Here is an 18,827-nt window from a genome sequence, read left to right as displayed (position 1 = left end):
GCAACCTCATGGTTCCTAGTTGGATTCATTAACCACCGAGCCACGACGGGAACTCCTAAAAACTAAATCTTCAAAAAAGAAAAAAAATGAAATTCTGAGTAACTGTTGTGGCAGAGAAGATCCTAAGGAGACAGGACAACTAAAAGCAATGTGGTGTTGTAGAACAGATACCTGGGAGAAGACATTATGGAAAAATGAGGGAAATCAGAATACATTTTGGGCTTTAACTTGTGATACTATATCAATGTTGCTTCACTAACTGTAACAGATTCACAATGCTAATGTAAGCTGTTAATAAGAGGGGTAACTGGGTTTAGAAAAACTGGACTCTTGCCTCAATTTTTCTGTAAATCTAAAACTCTTCTAAAAATAGTTCTGTTAAACTGTTCTATAAACTGTTTATATATATTTTTAAAAAGGGAGTTCCCCTAGTGGCTCAGCGGTTAAGAACCCAACTAGTATCCATGAGGATGTGGATTTGATCCCAGGCCTTGCCCAGCGGATTAAGGATCCAGCATTGCTGCAAGCTCTGGGGTAGGTTGCAGATGCAGCTCCCATTTGGCACGGCTGTGGCATAGGCTGGGAGCTGCAGCGCCAATTCAACCCCCAGCCTGGGAACTTCCATATGCTGCCCCGAAAAGAAAAAAAATCTATAAAACCCCTAAAGCGATTACTTGACTTAAGTCGTTTTAACTTTTTACCTTTTATCCATTTGTTTAGTTGGTTATTCTGCTCCCTAACGTCCTTTCGTTTTTATAACTTTCTTTCTTGCCATGCCTGCAGCATGCAGAAATTTCTAGGCCAGGGATAGAACCCTAGCTGCAGCAGTGACCCAAGCTGCTGTAGTGACAAGGCCACCAGGAAACTCCAACATGATTCTTTTTACTTTTATTCTAAAAAGAAAAGAAACTGGCACCTTTTACTTGTATCCTCTTACTTGCCTCTCTAATAAACCTTATATTTTTCTCTAAAAAAGATTAAAGTGCATAAATGTTCCCTTACATTCATAGTGTCAGGGCATTTTACCATAGCCTGAGATCAGTTCCCTGAAAGGAGGTACCTAACCGACACACTAGATCCCACCAGCGGTACTAGAGCAAATGCAAATCCAAAAGGCGTCCAAAGCTGGTCTCTGGCGGCGAGGGGCGGAGACTCTGCGCGGCCGGGGGAGGGGCGCCGGCAGCTGCGCCTGGGGGTAGGGGGCAGGCACTCAGGGCGGGGAGGTTGGGGTGAGTGGAGGGCTAGTGGGGGGCTTGGGGGGGTTCTCTGGCGGCTGGGAAGCCGAGGCCGCGGACCCCACGCCGGGGTCTCCGCCGCGCGCCAGCAGAGTCGTGGCGAGGAAGGGCAGGACAGGAACGCGGGTCCGCTCTGCTCCCAGCGGCTCCACCGCGAGGGTCGAGGCTCCTGGGCCCGAAATCCCGCGGGCGGGTCACCACCCGGGGCAGGCGGGCCCTCCGCCCAGGTCAGAGAGGGGCTGCGCCCAGCTCGGGGATGGGGCACAGCCGCGTTTTACTTTGTGCACTAGGGGCTTGGGAGGCCGCTCCTCCCCAGAACGTGAGGAAGGGGTGGGGGGGAGCCGTCCAAATGACGCACGTGCAGCAGCTCCCCAGAGGGCAAAGGGGGTGGGCTGCGCAGGCCTCACCCAGGTAGGGGCGGAGGTGAGGGTCTGGGGGGTGGGGCCGACCCCTGGGGCTCTAAGGAGTCCCGGCGGTTCACTCTCCCCACCCCTCCCTCTAGCTGGCCTCTTGGACGCGGGAGGGACCAGGTGTGGGTATTTTTAAGCTAAAGGAGGTAGTTCTGAGTTGCCGGAAGATGGACAGTGACTCCATCTTCTTGTCTCTTGTCGGCTCCCTCCTAACTCAGACTTGCCATGCCCCTCATGACACGTCCCAGGTCGTTTTGGACTTTTTTTTTTTCCAACTTCAGCTTCTCCTTGACGGACTCTCTCCAGCTTCCCCGATTTGAACCAGATTTGTTTGCCCAGAGCTTTCCACCAGCCATTAGCTGTCCTTGGGTCATTTACTCACCCTTTCCAGTTTGCATTCCCAAGAAAGGAAATTGAATCTATTGACTCCTGGTCACTGGCAGTGTCTTGGATGGAGCTTTGTGGTCCCAGTCGCCTCAGGTTGGAGGCCAGCCTGTCCCCCTGACTGCTAGTTGGGTGCTCTAATCAGGGGTGAGAGGGGCAACCACAGGAACCCGAGGAAAAAACAGGCCTAGGGAGGGCTGTGGACCAGGCAGTGTCCCTTAGATTGACTTGCTTAGTCAGCAAGCACCTACCCTAGGAAGCTTTGGATTTTCCACTGGAAAACTGTACAGTTTTTAAAAGGGCACTTGACTCAAAAAATGCATCATCTTGATTCAGCAGTTCTCACGAGCAGCACTTAATCTGAAAGCTGAGTTGGCTGTATCAGATGCAATGTATATACTGTGGCCATTAACATTCAACAATTTATTCTTTTTATTTTTTTATTTTTTGTCTTTTTCTCTTTTGTTGTTGTTGTTGTTGTTGCTATTTCTTGGGCCGCTCCCGCGGCATATGGAGGTTCCCAGGCTAGGGGTTGAATCGGAGCTGTAGCCACCAGCCTACGCCAGAGCCACAGCAACGCGGGATCCGAGCCGCGTCTGCAACCTGCACCACAGCTCACGGCAACGCCGGATCGTTAACCCACTGAGCAAGGGCAGGGACCGAACCCGCAACCTCATGGTTCCTAGTCGGATTCATTAACCACTGCGCCACGACGGGAACTCCTAAACAATTTATTCTTAATCAATTAGAAACTGATTCCTCTTCCAACCTGACTTTTTTTTTCTTGGCCACATCCACGGCAGGCAGAAGTTCCTGGACCAGCAGTATCAATACTGGATCCTTAACCTACTAGGCCACCAGGGAACTCTTCCCAGCTTTCCTTTTAATTTGGGGGTAAGGACAACTGTGGCGGGGGTGGGGTGGGGGAGGCAAGGATGGCTGCTTTAAAAAGTTCCTGCCAGATTTAGGAGCAGACATGTGGAAGTGGTAGGACTGACCCATTTCACCAGGTCTAAAGCTTCCCCTGGGGTGGAGGAGAGGTGAAACAGAGGGAAGAGTCCCAGTCTCTCCAATGTCCCCACACTCCTAGGAGGCCTCCTAGATCCACTGACCCTTTCTTCCAGCTGAGAATACCTGTTATTTTTGTCGCCAGTCTCTGCTTTGGAGAATAGAACCCCTCCTCCTTGTGGCAAATGCTCCTCCCTCCACTCCAAACCAGAGTCCAGGGAAGCTGCAGTGATCTGATTCCTGGACTCCAGCTGATTAGTCCAGGGTGGCTCTTGATTCCTACCAGGCTGAGCAGAGGCCTTCCCTGGCATCCTTTGATGTGGAAGTTGGAAGGAAAGTCTGTGTCTTCGTGGCCATCACACTAAGATGTAAAAATTAAGAGCTACTGGCAGTCTAGTCAGTCGTATACTGGTAGCATATGGTGATCGCCCGTTTGCAGTGAGACACTAAAGCTGATCGCAGAGAAGCAGACGAGACCAGGTGGCACTGGTGTTCCTGATGTTTAGTCGTGCCCCTGTCCTTCCTGCAGTTTGGCTTTTTAACCCTTTGGTTTGTGTAATCCCCAGTGTTCCCCTAGTGATGCCCAAGCGTGTGAGTTCTCTAGAGCTGCGTAAAAATGTAGCCCAGAATTTCATGATTTGAAACAACACTTATTATCTGCCAGTTTCTATGGGTCAGGAATTGAGAAATAGCTTAGCTGAGTGGCCCTGGCTGTTTGCAGTCAAGGTGTCAGCTAGGGCTACGGTTGACTGTTGACAGACTGGGAAGGATCCACGTCCAAGATGAATTGCTTTTGTCTTGGCGTAAGGTTTGGTCCTGCTGCCGGCAGGCCGACTTCATCAGCTATTGGTAGATCTTAGTTCCTCAACACGCGGACCTCTCCACAGGCTGCTTGAGTGTGAAGCTACCTTCCCCCAGAGCAAGCGATCCAAGAGGGCAAGGAGGAAGCCACAGGGCCTTTTATGGCCTAGCCTCTGAAGCTGCAGTCACTCGCACTTTATTCTGTTCTTTAGGAGGGGATCGCTATGTCCAGCCCGCCCTCAGGAGGACAGTCAAGCTCTACACAGATAGTCAACAGGTATCGAATTTTGAAGTCTCTGTCCTCACGGGCCACTGCCGCCTTCTTGCCTCTGGGACTTGTCTTAGGCATCTCCTCAATATACCACCTATAAGCTGTCCTCTGGGGTGAATGGCTTTCAGAGGTGCCCTGGCCCTTAGGAGTTCTGTTTTATCTTGTCTTCTCAGCTGATACAACTGAGTGAACTGGGGTTCCCACTGTGGCACAACAGGATTGGCAATGTCTGTGGAGTGTGAAGACGTAGGTTCAATTGCAGCCGGGCACAGTGGGTTAAAGGATTTGGCACTACTGCAGATGCTGCATAGGTTGCAGCTGTGGCTCAGATCTGATCCCTAGCCTGGGAACTCCCTGTGCTGTGGGGCAGCTAAAAAGGAGAAGAAAAAAACCCCCAACTGAGTGAATCAATTTCATGTAAAAGGCAGTTCTGCCTTGATAGGACAGCAACCCCTCCCCCACACTGTGGGGTTAGAGAATCATCTTAAACCAAAAGAGGGCCATAGTATATGCAAAGAATATTTAAATTTGTGCTGCTTCAAAACTCTGGGGCCCAAGGTTGTTTTACCTATATACTGTTATTTCTTAGGGAGGTAAGAGGGGTTTTAAGAACTGATAGTGACCACTGATTTCTCTAGTGGTCAGTGTGAAAGACAGAGGAGGAGGTGAGGATGGAGTTCCCTTCATGGCTCAGTGGTTAACAAACCCAACTAGGATCCATGAAGATGCAGGTTCGATCCCTGGCCTTGCTCAGTGGGTTAAGGATCTGGTGTTGCCATGAGCTGTGGTGTACGTCACAGATGTGGATGGGATCCCGCATTGCTGTGGTGTAGGCTGGCACCTGTAGCTCTGATTTGACCCCTAGCCTGGGAACCTCCATATGTCTCAGGTGTGGCTCTAAAAAGAAAAAAAAAAAATTGTCCAGGAAAGAGATGGGAGCAGGAGGGCAGGAGCCACACTGTGAGAGGTGAGTGAACCCATCAGGGCTCTTGGTTGTAAGCAGCAGACACTGACCAGGCCTATGTGAGCAGAAAAGAATTTAGTGACAGGATATGAGGACAATCAGAATTTCTGGGAATACCAACGAAGCAGCTTCTGAAAAGGGGCTGGAACAGGAAGACTGTGGCCAGAGTCCACTTTATGCTGCAGACGCTGTGACTATCACTTTGGACTCCAGAGACCTGGACACTGCTGCCTCAGCTGCCAAAATGGACACGCCACTGCCCCTGCTTCTCAGCGTCCCTTGCTCCCAAGGCAGAGCCACCTGAGTCTAGGTCATTGGCCTGCACCCTGTTTGCCAAGGAGCAGGAAAGCAGGCCTTTTTAGCTTCTGTCATGGGAGGTAGGCTTGACCTCCCAAGGTCAAAGAAGACCCTGATCCAGGCAGCCCAGTCTCCTCAGAATCCGCTCAGGAAGGGAGAAACTGAGGGTCCGAGATCACTGTTGCAGAGAAGTTTCAAGGGGGAGAATTGTAACTAAGGCAAGAGCAAAGTCAAAGGATCTTTTCTTTTCTTTTTGGCAAGATTAAGGGGCTGGGAGTTCCCGTTGTGGCTCAGCAGGTTAAGAACCTGACTAGTATTTGTGAAGATGTGGGTTCAATCTCTGATCTCGCTGGTGGGCTAAAGATCCAGTGATGCCACAAGCTTTGGTGTGGTCACAGGTGCCGCTTGGATGTGGCATTGCTGTGGTTGTCATGTAGGCTAGCAGCTATGGCTCCTATGGGAGCCCCTAGCCTGGGAACTTACATAAGCCATGGGTATGGCCCTAAAGATTAAGGGGCCTGAGCAGTTTCATAGTGGAGAAGAAATAAGAAAGTTTCTTTTTTTAGGGCTGCACCCGTGGCACACGGAGGTTTCCAGGCTAGGGGTTGAATTGGAACTGCAGCCGCCAACCCACCCCACGGCCACAGCAATGCCAGATCCTAGCCTTGTCTGTGACCTACACCACAGTTCACGGCAACTTGGGATCCCCAACCAACTGAGCAAGGCCAAAGATTGAAACCGCGTCCTAATGGATACCAGTCAAGTTCCTTACTGCTGAGCCACAATGGGAACTCGTAAGAAAGTTTCGTGATAAGACAGAGGCTGGCACTGTATTCTGCCTCTAGAGAAGGACAGACCTGTTCAAAGACGAGACCACTCTGAACAAAAGAACACACTCCTGAAATAAAGGAACTAGAAGCATTACTAATGACTCTTCGGAAATTTCGCATAGTTCTTTCTTGGTCTGCTCCTGTTAATTACATTATCCCCATACTGAGAATGTCGCCTCGCACAGAGCAGGATTCAATAAATATTTTTGCAATGAAAAAAAAATTTAGTTATCTGTTGCCTTCAACATCTAAATAGATAACATAGTCTTCTATAATTATAATATGGAAATGTCTATGAACAAAATAGATAACATCCTGGTCTGATGCCTTAGGAAAGAATGGTGTCCGTCAAATTCATCCGAGGTGCAAAAGCAGCAGCTACAGCGCCGGGCGTAGTCAGTGTTTGGGGACAGAGGTAAATATCCGCAATCCGTGCATGCCTTTGATTTCTTCTTTTAATGCCTAAGGAAGCAGAGAAGAATCGCCATGTTTTGTACTTGGCATTGATTACAAGAAGCCTCCATGGGAGTATTTTTATATAGCTCTATCTCTGTAGGAGACTTTGCACACACTTTTCTTTAAACAATTTTTCCTTTTTTTGTGTGTGGGGGGGACTTTTTTTTTTGGAATCAGTATTTACTCTGGCTCAAAAATCAAAAGGCATAAAAAGGTACACAGTAATGTTCCACCCCCGACAGGAGTTCCCTTCGTGGCGCATGGAAACGGAATCCAATTAGTAACCATGAGGTTGGCCTCGCTCAGTGGGTTAAGGATCCGGCGTTGCTGTGAGCTGTGGTGTAGGTCTCGGACACAGCTTGGGTCCTGCATGGCTGTCGCTGTGGTGTAGGCTGGCAGCTGTAGCTCCCATTCGACTCCCTGGCCTGGGAACTTCCATATGCTTCGAGTGCGGCCCTAAAATACAAAAAAAAAAAAAAAAAAGAAAGCTCCCCTCCATACCTGTCCCCCAATTTCCACCTCCATCCAAATAGAGAACTGTTGTTACTTTCTTGTGTTAATATGAATATATTGTCCACCCCCACTACCTTTTTAAAACACAAATGACAGTATTTCAAACACTTGTGCTACACTCTGTTTTCTTCTAACACTGGGGATTTTTCCATGTCAGGCATAAAACACACCCTCATTCTTTTCTGTATCAGCATAGTGTTCCATTATATGGCTCTATCATAACATTTTTGTCTATCCTCTAATGACAGACTTTTAGGCTGTTTCTTGTATTTTGCTATTTCCTACAAAAAAGACTTATTATTACTATTACTTTTTAATTTTATGGCCGTATCCAGGCCAGGGACTGAATCCAAGCTGCAGCTGTGGCAATGCTGGATCCTTTAACCCACTGTGTTCGGCCAGGGATTGAACCCGAAACCTCCACAGCAACCCAAGCTGCTGCAGTCGAATTCTTAACCTACTGCGCCTGCGCCAAGGTGGGACCTCCTAGAATAGTTATTCTTCAAAACCATACTATTTCCTCAGTTTTACTCTGGATCAGAAAATAAAGTTATAAATTAGGAGGATTGTTTAAGGCTACAAACAATGCCAGGACCCAAGTGTAAATAAACTGCAATCAAATAAGTATTTAGCCCCTGCAGTACCAGGAGACAAGCTATAGTACCTGATGAGGCATGGGAGTTTATGCTCAGTGCAGGCACAGTAATCAAAGTCTTTTATTTTTTTTTTTTTTCTGTCTTTTTGCCATTTCTTGGGCCACTCCCACGGCATATGGAGGTTCCCAGGCTAGGGGTCGAATCGGAGCTACAGCCACCGGCCTACACCAGAGCCACAGCAACTTGGGATCCAAGCCACGTCTGCAACCCACACCACAGCTCATGGCAACGCCGGATCCTTAACCCACTGAGCAAGGCCAGGGATCAAACCCACAACCTCATGGTTCCTAGTCAGATTTGTTAACCACTGAGCCACGGCAGGATCTCCAATCAAAGTCTTTTAATACTAGGCCCAAGACATCACAGTGGGGTAGGCATTTTTCTTCAGCCTGTCCAGCAACCTCCCTTCTCCTGGGAAAAGTCCTTTTCCACTGTGTACTGCTGGTGGGACCACAAACTGACCTGGTATTGAGGTAGCTGTGTGCCCCTGACCCAGCCCAAATGGTCCAGGGGTGGCACATGACCCAAACTGGGCCAATCAGCATCTCTCCCTGGGCTTTTCCGTATAGAACTCTCTCTATATTGTGCTTACCTCCTTTTATTGTGCTTTGGTTTATGGTGTTTTGCAGATACTGTGTTTTCTACGAATTGAAGGTTTGTGACATCCCTGTGTTACCAGATGATGGTTAGCATTTTTTAGCAAAGTATTCCTATTTTTTTTGGCCACACCTGTGGCATGTGGATGTTCCCAGGCCAGGGATAGAACCCAAGACATGGCAGTCACAACACTGGATCCTTAACCCACTGCATCACAGGAGAACTCCTAAAAAAGTATTTTTTTTTTTTTTTTTTTTTTGTCTTTTTGCTTTTTCTAGGGCTGCTCCAACGGCATGTGGAGATTCCCAGGCTAGGGGTCGAATCGGAGCTGCAGCCACCAGCCTACACCACAGCCACAGCAACTTGGGATCTGAGCCGAATCTTCGATCTACACCACAGCTCACGGCAACGCCGGATCTTTAACCCACTAAGCAATGCCAGGGATCAAACCCGCAACCTCATGGTTCCTAGTCAGATTCGTTAACCACTGCGTCATGATGGGAAATCCCTAAAAAAGTATTTTTTTAATTAAGATACATAGATTGCTTTTTTAGTAATGCTAGTGACCACTTGACAGGTAAGAGTATAATGTAAGCATAGCTTTTATATGTACTGGGAAACTGAGAAAACTGATATGACTTGATCTATTGCAGTGGTCTGGAACCAAACCCACAATATCTCTGAGGAATGTTTTATACTGAAATACTGTTGCTTGGAGGCAGCCTGGGGCCATGTTCCCCACCAAGAAGAGAAAGCCGGAGTTCCTATCATGGCTGAGCAAAAACAAATCTGACTAGCATCCATGAGGACGCAGGTTTAATCCCTGGCCTCGCTCAGTGGGTTAAGGATCCGGCGTTACCATGAGCTGCGGTGTAGGTCACAGTCACAGCTAGATGCGGCGTTGCTGTGGCTCTGGTGTCAGCCGGCGGCTACAGCTCCAATTCTACCCCTAGTCTGGGAACATTTACATGCCGTGGGGGCAGCCGTAGAAAAAGATAAAAAAAAGAGAGAGAGAGAGTGAGTCAGCCAGTGAATCACAGACAGAACCTGAACCAGGATATCCTGATGTCCTGGCCACCCCTGGTTTCCCTTGGGTTCATGTCCAGCCCTGATGCCAGGAGCTGTGGCTGTGTGGGGGAACAATGAGCTGCCCCATCATCTCCATATTCACAAAGAAGCCCTCTCAGCTCTGCTGAGAAGCAGACATACCCCTATAAAAAGCCTCGTGTCACTGCTGGGGTCTGGGAACACAGACCCCTGGGCCATATGCTCTCTCTACTCTTGTTCCCTAGAGGCTCTCCTGTGTCTGAGCCAATCCTTAAAGCCAGTGACAACTTCACGTGAAGATCTTGGACAGCAAAGCCATCCAGGCCTTGACCCCTAAGCCCTGCACACTCCCCCTCCCACAGCCTTCCCCCAGCAGAGGGCTCCCAACACAGGCCACATACCTTACAGCTACAGAGGGCCTTAGATCACTTGGGTCACTTTAAATAGGGGAGGAAACTGAGGCCCTGGTATGCAAGTGACCTGGCCGTCCCACCATTTTTTTTTTTTTTTTTTTTTATGTCTTTTTAGGGCTGCACCCAAGGCATATGGAGGTTCCCAGGCTAGGGGTCAAATCGGAGCCACAGCCACAGCAATGCAGGATCTGAGCCGAATCTGCAACCTACACCACAGCTCAGGGCAGCGCCAGATCCTTAACCCACTGAGTGAGGTCAGGGATTGAACCCACATTCTCACGGATGCTAGTTGGGTTTGTTCACTGCTGAGCCACAATGGGAACTCCCCTACCATTTCTAAGATGTGAGTAAACATTTTTCAGCAGCAACCATGCCTGCAGCATTAGCTGGGTGCTGGTGGCACAGATGCAGAAGGCCCAGGACAATGAAAAAGGGAAGGTAAGTACCTCAGGCCCACAAGAAATGGACTCAGCACAACAGTGAGGGATGCCGCCAACCAGAGCCAGCTCGGCACTGCCGTGGGGATTGGTAGGAAGGAGCATTTGCTCCTGCACTGGCCATTTGTGGAGGAGGCAGCCCAGGAGCTGGGCAGCTGGGAGTGGAACAGGCAGGGGATAGGGCACTTGCCCAGGTGGGCAAGGTGAGGAAGGGCTGGGAACCTACCTCAGTTCACTGGAAAGGGTCAGGGATGGGCAGAGGAGATGGACCGAGGATCAGAAACCCCAGGCGGGGAGGGTGGGCCTGGGCTCTGCGGGCACCCAGGGTGCCCCCTGAAGGGCTCTGAGGAGGGCAGAGGCACCCTTAGGGGAGGGTGATGGGTAACAGGCAGGAAAGAGGCCAAAGAAAGGGAGAGAGGGCCACTGCTATTTACCAGACGCCTTCCCTATGCCACCTTCCCTGTGCCAGCACGAGGCCAGCTCAAGGCCAGCACGAGGCGGGCACGTGGCGTCAGTACCTCCTGCGATCTTCACCAGTGAGGAAGCTGAGGCTCCCGTCTCACTGTGACGTGGACGGAACAGCTCCGCCCAACACACAAGGGAGCTGGGTGCCCACTCTCCTCCCTGTGGCTGCTCCCCGGAGTAGGGTCAGGATGGATAGGGAAGGAACACTTGTTAGCTTGCTGTCCCGGGGACCGGCCCAAGGCAAATGCCAGTGACAATTTCAGAAGAGAAGGCTGATGAACCATGCGAGCTGGAAGAGTTGGAAGCCACGAGTTGGCAGGTTTGGTGAGTTCACTTGCCAGGGTGCCGCAGGTGATCACAGGGGTGCCCTGTCCTCAGGGAACCAGGCAGGGCTGTCTGATGAGAAGCTGGGGGGCAGGAGGGCAGATTCTAGCACCAGATACACCAAGTGACCTTTCTAGGATCCCTTGGGCCTGAGACCCTTCATTTGCCCAGGCAAGATCAACAAGGAGAGCTTCGCTCCAGCCCACCAAGCCCCCCTACCTGAGCCTGGGCACCCCCACCCCCCAGCTGTCACCCACCCCCAAAGAAACTACTTGCTCGGCAACCAGGAGCTGGGGAGTGGAACCTCAGGAGCAGAGTCTGGTCGCCTCTCTGCTTTCGACACTCCACCCCCAGATGGGCATCCTCCTACGTGAGAGCCTGTCTGAGGGCTGGTTCCTACCACCTCTAAAAGGCGGGCGGCTAACTCCCGGTCTAGCTTGGACCCCTGCAGGCCAATAGGCTTCCTCTTTTGGACGTTTCATTTTGCTCCTCCCCCCATGGAGGAGGGGTTCTCCAAAGCCAACATCCTCAAACGTAATCGCTGGAAAATGTCCGCAACCCCATCAGTAGGTTGAGGCACATGCCCGAGAGCCCTTCCAGTTGCTGTGGCCGACAAGGGCTTCTGCAAGGTCCGATCTGGGCAGAGGTCCAGATTCACAGAGAGATCAATGGGCAGGGGCCAGAGGGACGGTCCAGAGAGAGAGGGGCGGGGCAGAGTGGTCTGGGACACCTGAACTTGACCCTCGTGACCAGAGCTGAGCTTTACAAAAGCTCAATTAGTTCGCAAAGTCCAAGACTTTCCACAATGATGTCAAACACACACCGGCTGAAGCGGGGAGTTTACAGACACAGGCCAAGGGGTCAAGGCTGGAGCAATTTCGCTAGAGTAAGCACAGATCATGAGTACCTTGGGCCTTAGTCTGGTAAAATCTGATGTCACAGACCCCTGCTGTCACAGCTCAATCATGCTGTGACTCCGCTTCCCCACCAGATAGTCCCTAAAGAGGATAAAAAAAAAATCTTCAGGAGTTCCCATTGTGGCTCAGCCGTTTAAGAACAGAACTAGTTTCCATGAGGATGTGGGTTCAATCCCTGGCCTTGCACAGTGGGTTAAGGATCTGGCATTGCTGTGAACTGTGGTATAAGTCATAGACGCGGCTTGGATCCCATGTTGCTGTGGCTGTGGTGTAGGCTGGCAGGTACAGCTCTGATTCGACCCCCTAGCCTGGGAACCTCCATAGGCTGCAGGTGCAGCCCTAAGAAGAAAAAAAAAAAACACTTCCAATCTACAAAAACATATATCTTTTTAGTACTCCGGTGTTTACAAATATTACCTACTATTTGATATGCAACAATAATAGTAAAACATTGGTAGCTTTACACAGGGGAATGCAAAATACCTACTGGATGGCTTGTTATTAATTTTGAATACAATTAATATTCCCCAGAATCCAATCCCTGGAACTATTCCAGATTATAGCTTTCCTGCTCACATGACTGTGGTATTGCATTACCCTTCCCTAGGACTGACAATACAAGGCCATCCCTCCTCGCAGGCCCTTTCACACACGGAGACCAGTGGTCCAAAAGCACTGCTGCTTATGTAGTTCCCGTCGTGGCGCAGTGGTTAACGAATCCGACTAGGAACCATGAGGTTGCGGGTTCGGTCCCTGCCCTTGCTCAGTGGGTTAACGATCCGGCGTTGCCGTGAGCTGTGGTGTAGGTTGCAGACGCGGCTCGGATCCCGCGTTGCTGTGCCTCTGGCGTAGGCCGGTGGCTACAGCTCCGATTCAACCCCTAGCCTGGGAACCTCCATATGCCGTGGGAGCAGCCCAAGAAATAGCAACAACAACAACAACAACAAAAGACAAAAAAAAGACAAAAAACAAACAAACAAAAAAAAAAACAAATCCAACTAGGGACCATGAGGTTTCAGGTTTGATCCCTGACCTTGCTCAGTGGGTTAAGGATCCGGCATTGCCGTGAGCTGTGGTGTAGGTCGCAGACTCGGCTCAGATCCCGCAGCTACAGCTCCGATTAGACCTCTAGCCTGGGAACCTCCATATGCCACGGGAGCGGCCCCAAATAAGGTAAAAAAAAAAAAAAAAAGAAAAAAGACAAAAGCACTGCTGCTTCTACTGACCTGATTTACCATCTGGTGCTGCTGGACAGTTCTCTTCTCCTTAAATTCTTCTGATTCGATTTGAATTTCATACATTGCCCCACAGCCTCCTGAAATAAACGTGATGTGAAAGTGTCTCCATTATTAAGTTCCAGCAGCCACAGTTCCTTATGTCCTTGAAATAAGTGCCACACAATCCAAAGAAGGTCTGAATGTTGTTAAGAAACATCAGAAAGTTGCTAAGACTGTTAGGAAAAGATCCTGGCTTATAACCCGACCACGTCCTCCTCCTGGCAGGTTGTCTCGATCCAAAGTGTGCTCTTCCTTTTGCAAAGCACCTGCACTACACCGGATTATTTCTTCTGGGATAGGAAAGATAAGGCACAAAGCATGCAAAGCCTAGGGAATGGAGGCTTTCCTAGTATTTCCACCTATTAAGCCAGCAAATGACATGGAAGAGGGCGGGAGGGATTGAATTTCAGTGTTCCACCTTCCAAAGGACCAGAGATTGGTATTTTTTTTTTTTTTTTTTTTTTTTTTGGTCTTTTTAGGACCGCACTCTCGGCATATAGAAGTTCCCAGGCCAGATGTCAAATCGGAGCTGTAGCTGCTGCCCTACACCATAGCCACAGCAACACCAGATCCTTAATCCACTGAGTGAGGCCAGGGATCGAACCCGCAACCTTATGGATACTAGTCAGGTGCATTAACCGTTGAGCCACGATGGGAACTCCCAGAGATCGGTATTTTTAAAAATGCAAAAATATACTAAAATTTGGTTTGAAAACTGTGTGCGATATTATCCAAAAGAAAAGGAACAGGGAAGTGTGAGACAGGGACACAGCATTACATGCTGAGGACATGCTAGTCACAAAGCTGGGCTCTATAGCACCACCCACCCTACAAGCAGCAGAGGGTCTCCCCCAGGCTGTGGCAGGAAGGGGGTGGCTTTCTAGGGATGCTCTCGAGGTGGGGTTTGTATGAACCCAGCCACCTGAAGTCCCAGCTTTGTTTTCAGAAGGTTGGAGAGTTATTGCTGATGACTGATGATAAAATGTCCGCTCTCGCATGGACAACACGAGCAAGAAAGAAAGCCTCCCTGAGCTCTTAGCTCCGGGCCACGTGCCATTTATTCCACAGGCTTGGTTAAGCCTCTCTCCTGTCTTCTAGGAGTCCAAGCTTCGGTTAAACCAAGGTCCCCAACCTTGGTGCCCTTTCTGCACTCCACACAGGGCTGAGCAGAGCCAGAATGGGGGTGAAGTTCCAGCTCTGTCTTAACTGGGCCTGAGGCAGGTCCAGAACTGGTGCCATCAAGACTTTTTTGCCTTGGGACCCCTGCAGAGGGGCTCACCCAACCTCCTAGTCCAGCAGCTCTTTAGACTGCTTAACTTCTTAGAGCTTCCGGAATAAAAACTACTTTCGAAACTTTCTCCCAACCAATGTTCTGTTCTCAGAGAAGCCTGGGAGCGCTCACAGCAATGCAGAGTGACAAATGCTGTGTCTGGCTGTGGGAGATGCCGCTCCAGACCACTGTTCCACATGCATGTCTAGATAAAGGCCTTATCTTCCCTGTTCTGTCGGGGCAGAAGCCGATTTCCCAGCCTGCTGCTAACACAGTCAGCCTGAACTTCTTCGGGGCCAGCGGCCACCTGAGAAAGGCAGGGCCTGGCTGAGGCTGGTAACCAGGCTCACTACAGTCTTCCCGGGGTCCTGGGTCCACCGCCTCCTTCCTGTGAGGGGCTGGGCAGGTTCTTTGGCCTCTCTGGGCTCGTCTCCTCATGGGAAAAATGAAGCAGTTAATATACTCAAAAAGACAAAAATCTGCCTGGGGTCTGTTCTAGTTCTGGTATTCTAGGGTGTCAGATGAATGTGGGGAAATTAAAGTAAGGCTCATCTTGAAGTCAAATTAAGATTGTGGACCTGAGCCCCAGGGAGACTGAGGGACCTCACCTGAGCTGGCAACCATGAGCCCTTGCAGCCGGGCCTCGTCCCCACAGTTTCCCTCTGATGCTCCTGGCAGCCTCACCTCCACCCCATCAGTGGGGGCGAGACCGAGTCCTATCTGTCCAAAACCCACACATACCAAGGGAGTTCCCATTGTGGCTCAGCAGTAATGAACCCAACTAGTCGCCCATGAGGATGAGGGTTTTCCATCCCTGGCCTCGCTAGTGGGTTAAGGATGGATCCAGCGTTGCTGTGAGTTGTGCTATAGGTTGCAGACACGGCTTGGATCTGGCGTTGCTGTAGCTGGTGTAGGCTGGCAGCCATAGCTCTGATTCAGTCCCTAGACTGGGAACTTCCATATGCTGCAGGTGTGGGCACCCCCCCCCAAAAAAAAACAAAAGCCTTATGTGTGGAAAAGCCAGAGATGATGAGTTCCCACCAAGCCTCCTGCTCTCTGCCCCTTCAGCAGGTAAAAATCCTACCAAACTGTGGGAGAGATGAGGGAGAAATCTTACCTGAAATGTCAGTGACTTTGATAGCTGTAGCTCGAGGAAATTTTTCTTTGAGAATTTGGGTCACTTTGCGCTCCCCCTCAGTCTGCGAGGCAAACATCCGCTGGGCAGAGTGGAGAAGAGGGAGCTGCCACAGAACAGAGGAGAGTCACTGTGGTGGTGGTGGGGGGGCTGCCCTCCCCCCACAAGGCAGGGCCCCAGGCTAAGGCAGGGCAACTGCACTGTGTTCCGTTATGCTCCCCAGGAGGCAGAACAAACTTTATTTTGAGGAGGGAATGGAATTGTAAATAACTCACTTTGACGGTAGAGACAAGGCCCCAAACTTCATTCCATAGGTGTTTAACTAGTGATAATGTTATGAGAGAGACACTATCATGATGACTTTTTTTTTTTTTTTTTTTTTTGCTTTTGAGAGTTGTACCCAGAACATGTGGAAGTTCCCAGGCTAGGGGTTGAATCAGAGCTCTAGCTGCCGTCCTATACCACAGCCACAGCAATGCCAGATCTAAGCCGAGTCTGCAACCTACACCACAGCTCACCACAATGCTGGCTCCTTAACCCGAGGAGCGAGACCAGGGATCGAACCCACATCCTCATAGCTCCTAGTCAGATTCGTTTCCGCTGAGCCACAAGAGGAACTTGTGAGGACAGTTTTATGAGTGAGGAGCCTGATGCACTAGGTAATGTCTAAGGCTGGATCCATCAGTAGATGCAGAACCAGGAAAGGCCAGGCCACCCGGCTCAGTCATTACCACGTACTGATGAGGCCAAATGCCACCCACCCTTAGGCCTGATTAACATTCCACATTCTCTCCAGTGGGATGTACCCCTTTACCTATTGCTTGATAAGCCAGCTACCCTTTGCAATTCTTTTTGTTTGTTTGTTTGCTTTTTAGGGCTGCACCGGAGGTATATGGAAGTTCCCAGACTAGGGGTCCCATCGGAGCTACAACTGCCGGCCTACACCACAGCCACAGCAACGCCGGATCCTTAACCCGCTGAGCAAGGCTAGGGATCAAGCCCAAGTCCTCATCCTCATGGGTCCTAGTCGGATTCGTTTCTGCTGCGCCACAATGGGAATGACCCTCTTTGCAATTCTCACTGGAGAGAAGAAACAGAATTCTGTTAAAGGACCTGAAGGAGGAACCTTATTAGATTTACCATGGGCAGCAGCACTCCCCCTCCCCCTATGGCTACCCCAAGGAGCCAGGGCTCCTGATGGGAATGTGTCTCAACCCTTAGCAGACGACCAGGTCAGCAGCCCCTTGACTGGGTTGAGCACATGCTGAAAAGGGAGAATGAAAACAGAGCATGGCAGGCCTTGAATGTCAAGCTAAAGACTTTGGGTTCTGTTAGACAGATTCTTGGTGTCAAAGTAACAGTGCATTTGAAGATAAGTCAGGAAAGATGCCCATACGAGAGTATCACTACAAAGGAGTAATATCAGGCAGCCCCACTGGAGAAGGATGGTCCTTAGAGCGCTGTTCATCAAGGGCTGGTGCTGAAGGTACCATCCCTTTATCCCCTTAGTCCTGCTCATCCTTAGGCCTTTCCTGATGGCCCAGAGCAGGGTCCTATGTTAGTTAAAGAATCTCAGATCACCTCCTTTAAATGCCCTGTGCACTAACTCTTTCACCAACTGGTCTCAGAGGCCAAGACTGAGTCTGTCCTGTTCTGCAGTCTTCCAGAACTGCCCAGGGCAGGCCCTCCGGAAGATGTGGGTGATGGATGAATGAATGAATCAATGAACAGGGGAAGAACCACGTGATTCAGGGCATACCTATGGATCACCAGCAAAGAAATCTCGATTCTAACACTTAGCAGAAATGCAGGTCAGGAGAAAGATCTGACTTGGGAGGGAGACTGAGTGCTGTATGTGACAGACACTTGATGTTGTGGGCCTGGGTAAGATGGGGTGGGGGGGTTAGGACCTCTCCTGAAGCCAGTGCCCTGGGGGACAAAGGCAGAGGGTAACCAGGTGGCTCGGAAGAAGCAATCACTAAGGGGTCAGGGTGGTTGGCACTGCTGACTCCTTGGGAGAAACCTTCCCTCATCTCAGCTATCTGCAGGCAGTGGCTTTTAAAAACCTAGCAATCTACTGACAAAAATCTCCGGAATGCGGACTGTCCAGGCTGGAAGTCACCAGGAGAATTGCTCGTCATGCCTGGGGGAGGCAGGTTCAAAAGAAGAAAGAATGTGAGAAGAAAGCCAAAGAAGTGGATGAATCAGAAAGGGGGAGAGAAAATTCGGAGAGCGCGTGGGGAGTGCCCTCTGCGGGCTTGCTACTAGGGGAGTGTGGGATTTGGGGAGGGTCAAGGTCACAGAAGCCGGGCGGACGTTCTGGAGCCCAGACCCAGCCACAGTCCCTGGCATGCACGCCGCGACTCCCGGCTATGCCTCCCACGTCTCTGGTAAATCAACACTGCTTGGTCCGTGGCCGCCGTATTCAGAATGTTTGCGCATCCGTTCCCCTCGCCCTCCACCCCCGCCCTGTTCGCGGGAGCTCCCCCAGCCCGCGCCGGGCCTGACACTTCGACTACGCGTAGCCGGGCCCGCTGGATGAACGAACCAACGGATGAGAGAAAGAACGCGGAGGCCCCCGGCTCGGCGCGCCGCCCTCCGCGAGCGGGTGCTCCAGCTCTGGCCGCAGCCCGCCCCGCGGTCTCCCGCCCCGGCGAGAGCAGCCCGGCCCCCGCCCGCGCTCACCCCGCGGCTCCCGCGGAGCAGAGGCGCTGCCGCGGCCGGGCTCCAAGCAGCCATGCCCGGCCGACGCGGCCCGCCGCCCGAGGTCGCCGAGTCTCCCAAAAGGCGCGGAACCCGGAACCCGAGCCACCTCCGCCGTGGGCGAGGCCGCCCCCTGCCGTCTGGAGGCCGGGAGCCGCCCCGCACGCCCGGGGCCCCGCCCTCCGCCTTCTCTCGCGAGCAGCCTCCGCTGCCCAGGCTGGGGACAGAGCCAGTACCCGGGGCTCCATGCAGCCTTCGGACTTCCCCTCGTCCCAAGGACCCTGGTGCCCTAAGTGGACCGCCGCTGTGCCCACTCACCACCCCACACCCTGCTGTTAAACGGAGGGTCTTGGGGGTTCCCGTCGTGGCTCAGCGGTTAACGAATCCAACTAGGAACCATGAGGTTGCGGGTTTGAT

General features: G+C 51.1%; 1 protein-coding gene across 2 annotated transcripts; it reads right to left on the bottom strand.

Annotated features, from left to right (window-relative positions):
* Positions 1 to 6,401: 6,401 nt before the first annotated feature.
* Positions 6,402 to 18,488, bottom strand: BOLA3 (bolA family member 3). 2 transcript variants are annotated; one of them, XM_085018892.1, is made up of 5 exons: positions 18,393 to 18,488; positions 16,522 to 16,787; positions 15,690 to 15,813; positions 13,252 to 13,340; positions 6,402 to 6,662 (listed from the first exon to the last, which is right to left on the bottom strand). In XM_085018892.1, exons 3-5 carry the CDS (start codon positions 15,784 to 15,786, stop codon positions 6,597 to 6,599), a joined length of 252 nt encoding a protein of 83 aa, XP_084875018.1. In that variant the 5' UTR covers positions 15,787 to 15,813; positions 16,522 to 16,787; positions 18,393 to 18,488; the 3' UTR covers positions 6,402 to 6,596. The 2 variants fall into 2 exon arrangements, with proteins under 2 accessions (XP_084875018.1, XP_003481228.1); XM_003481180.5 differs by lacking the exon at positions 16,522 to 16,787.
* Between the last annotated feature and the right edge of the window lie 339 nt (positions 18,489 to 18,827).

Source organism: Sus scrofa, chromosome 3 (assembly GCF_054392235.1).
Source record: "Sus scrofa isolate SSC_HxYL_T2T_F1_AM1 chromosome 3, Sscrofa_HxYL_maternal_Yorkshire_Landrace_v2.0, whole genome shotgun sequence".
NCBI classification, from domain to species: domain Eukaryota; kingdom Metazoa; phylum Chordata; class Mammalia; order Artiodactyla; family Suidae; genus Sus; species Sus scrofa.
Note: the sequence above shows the minus strand (reverse complement) of the source record. Positions and strands in the feature narration are given on the sequence as shown.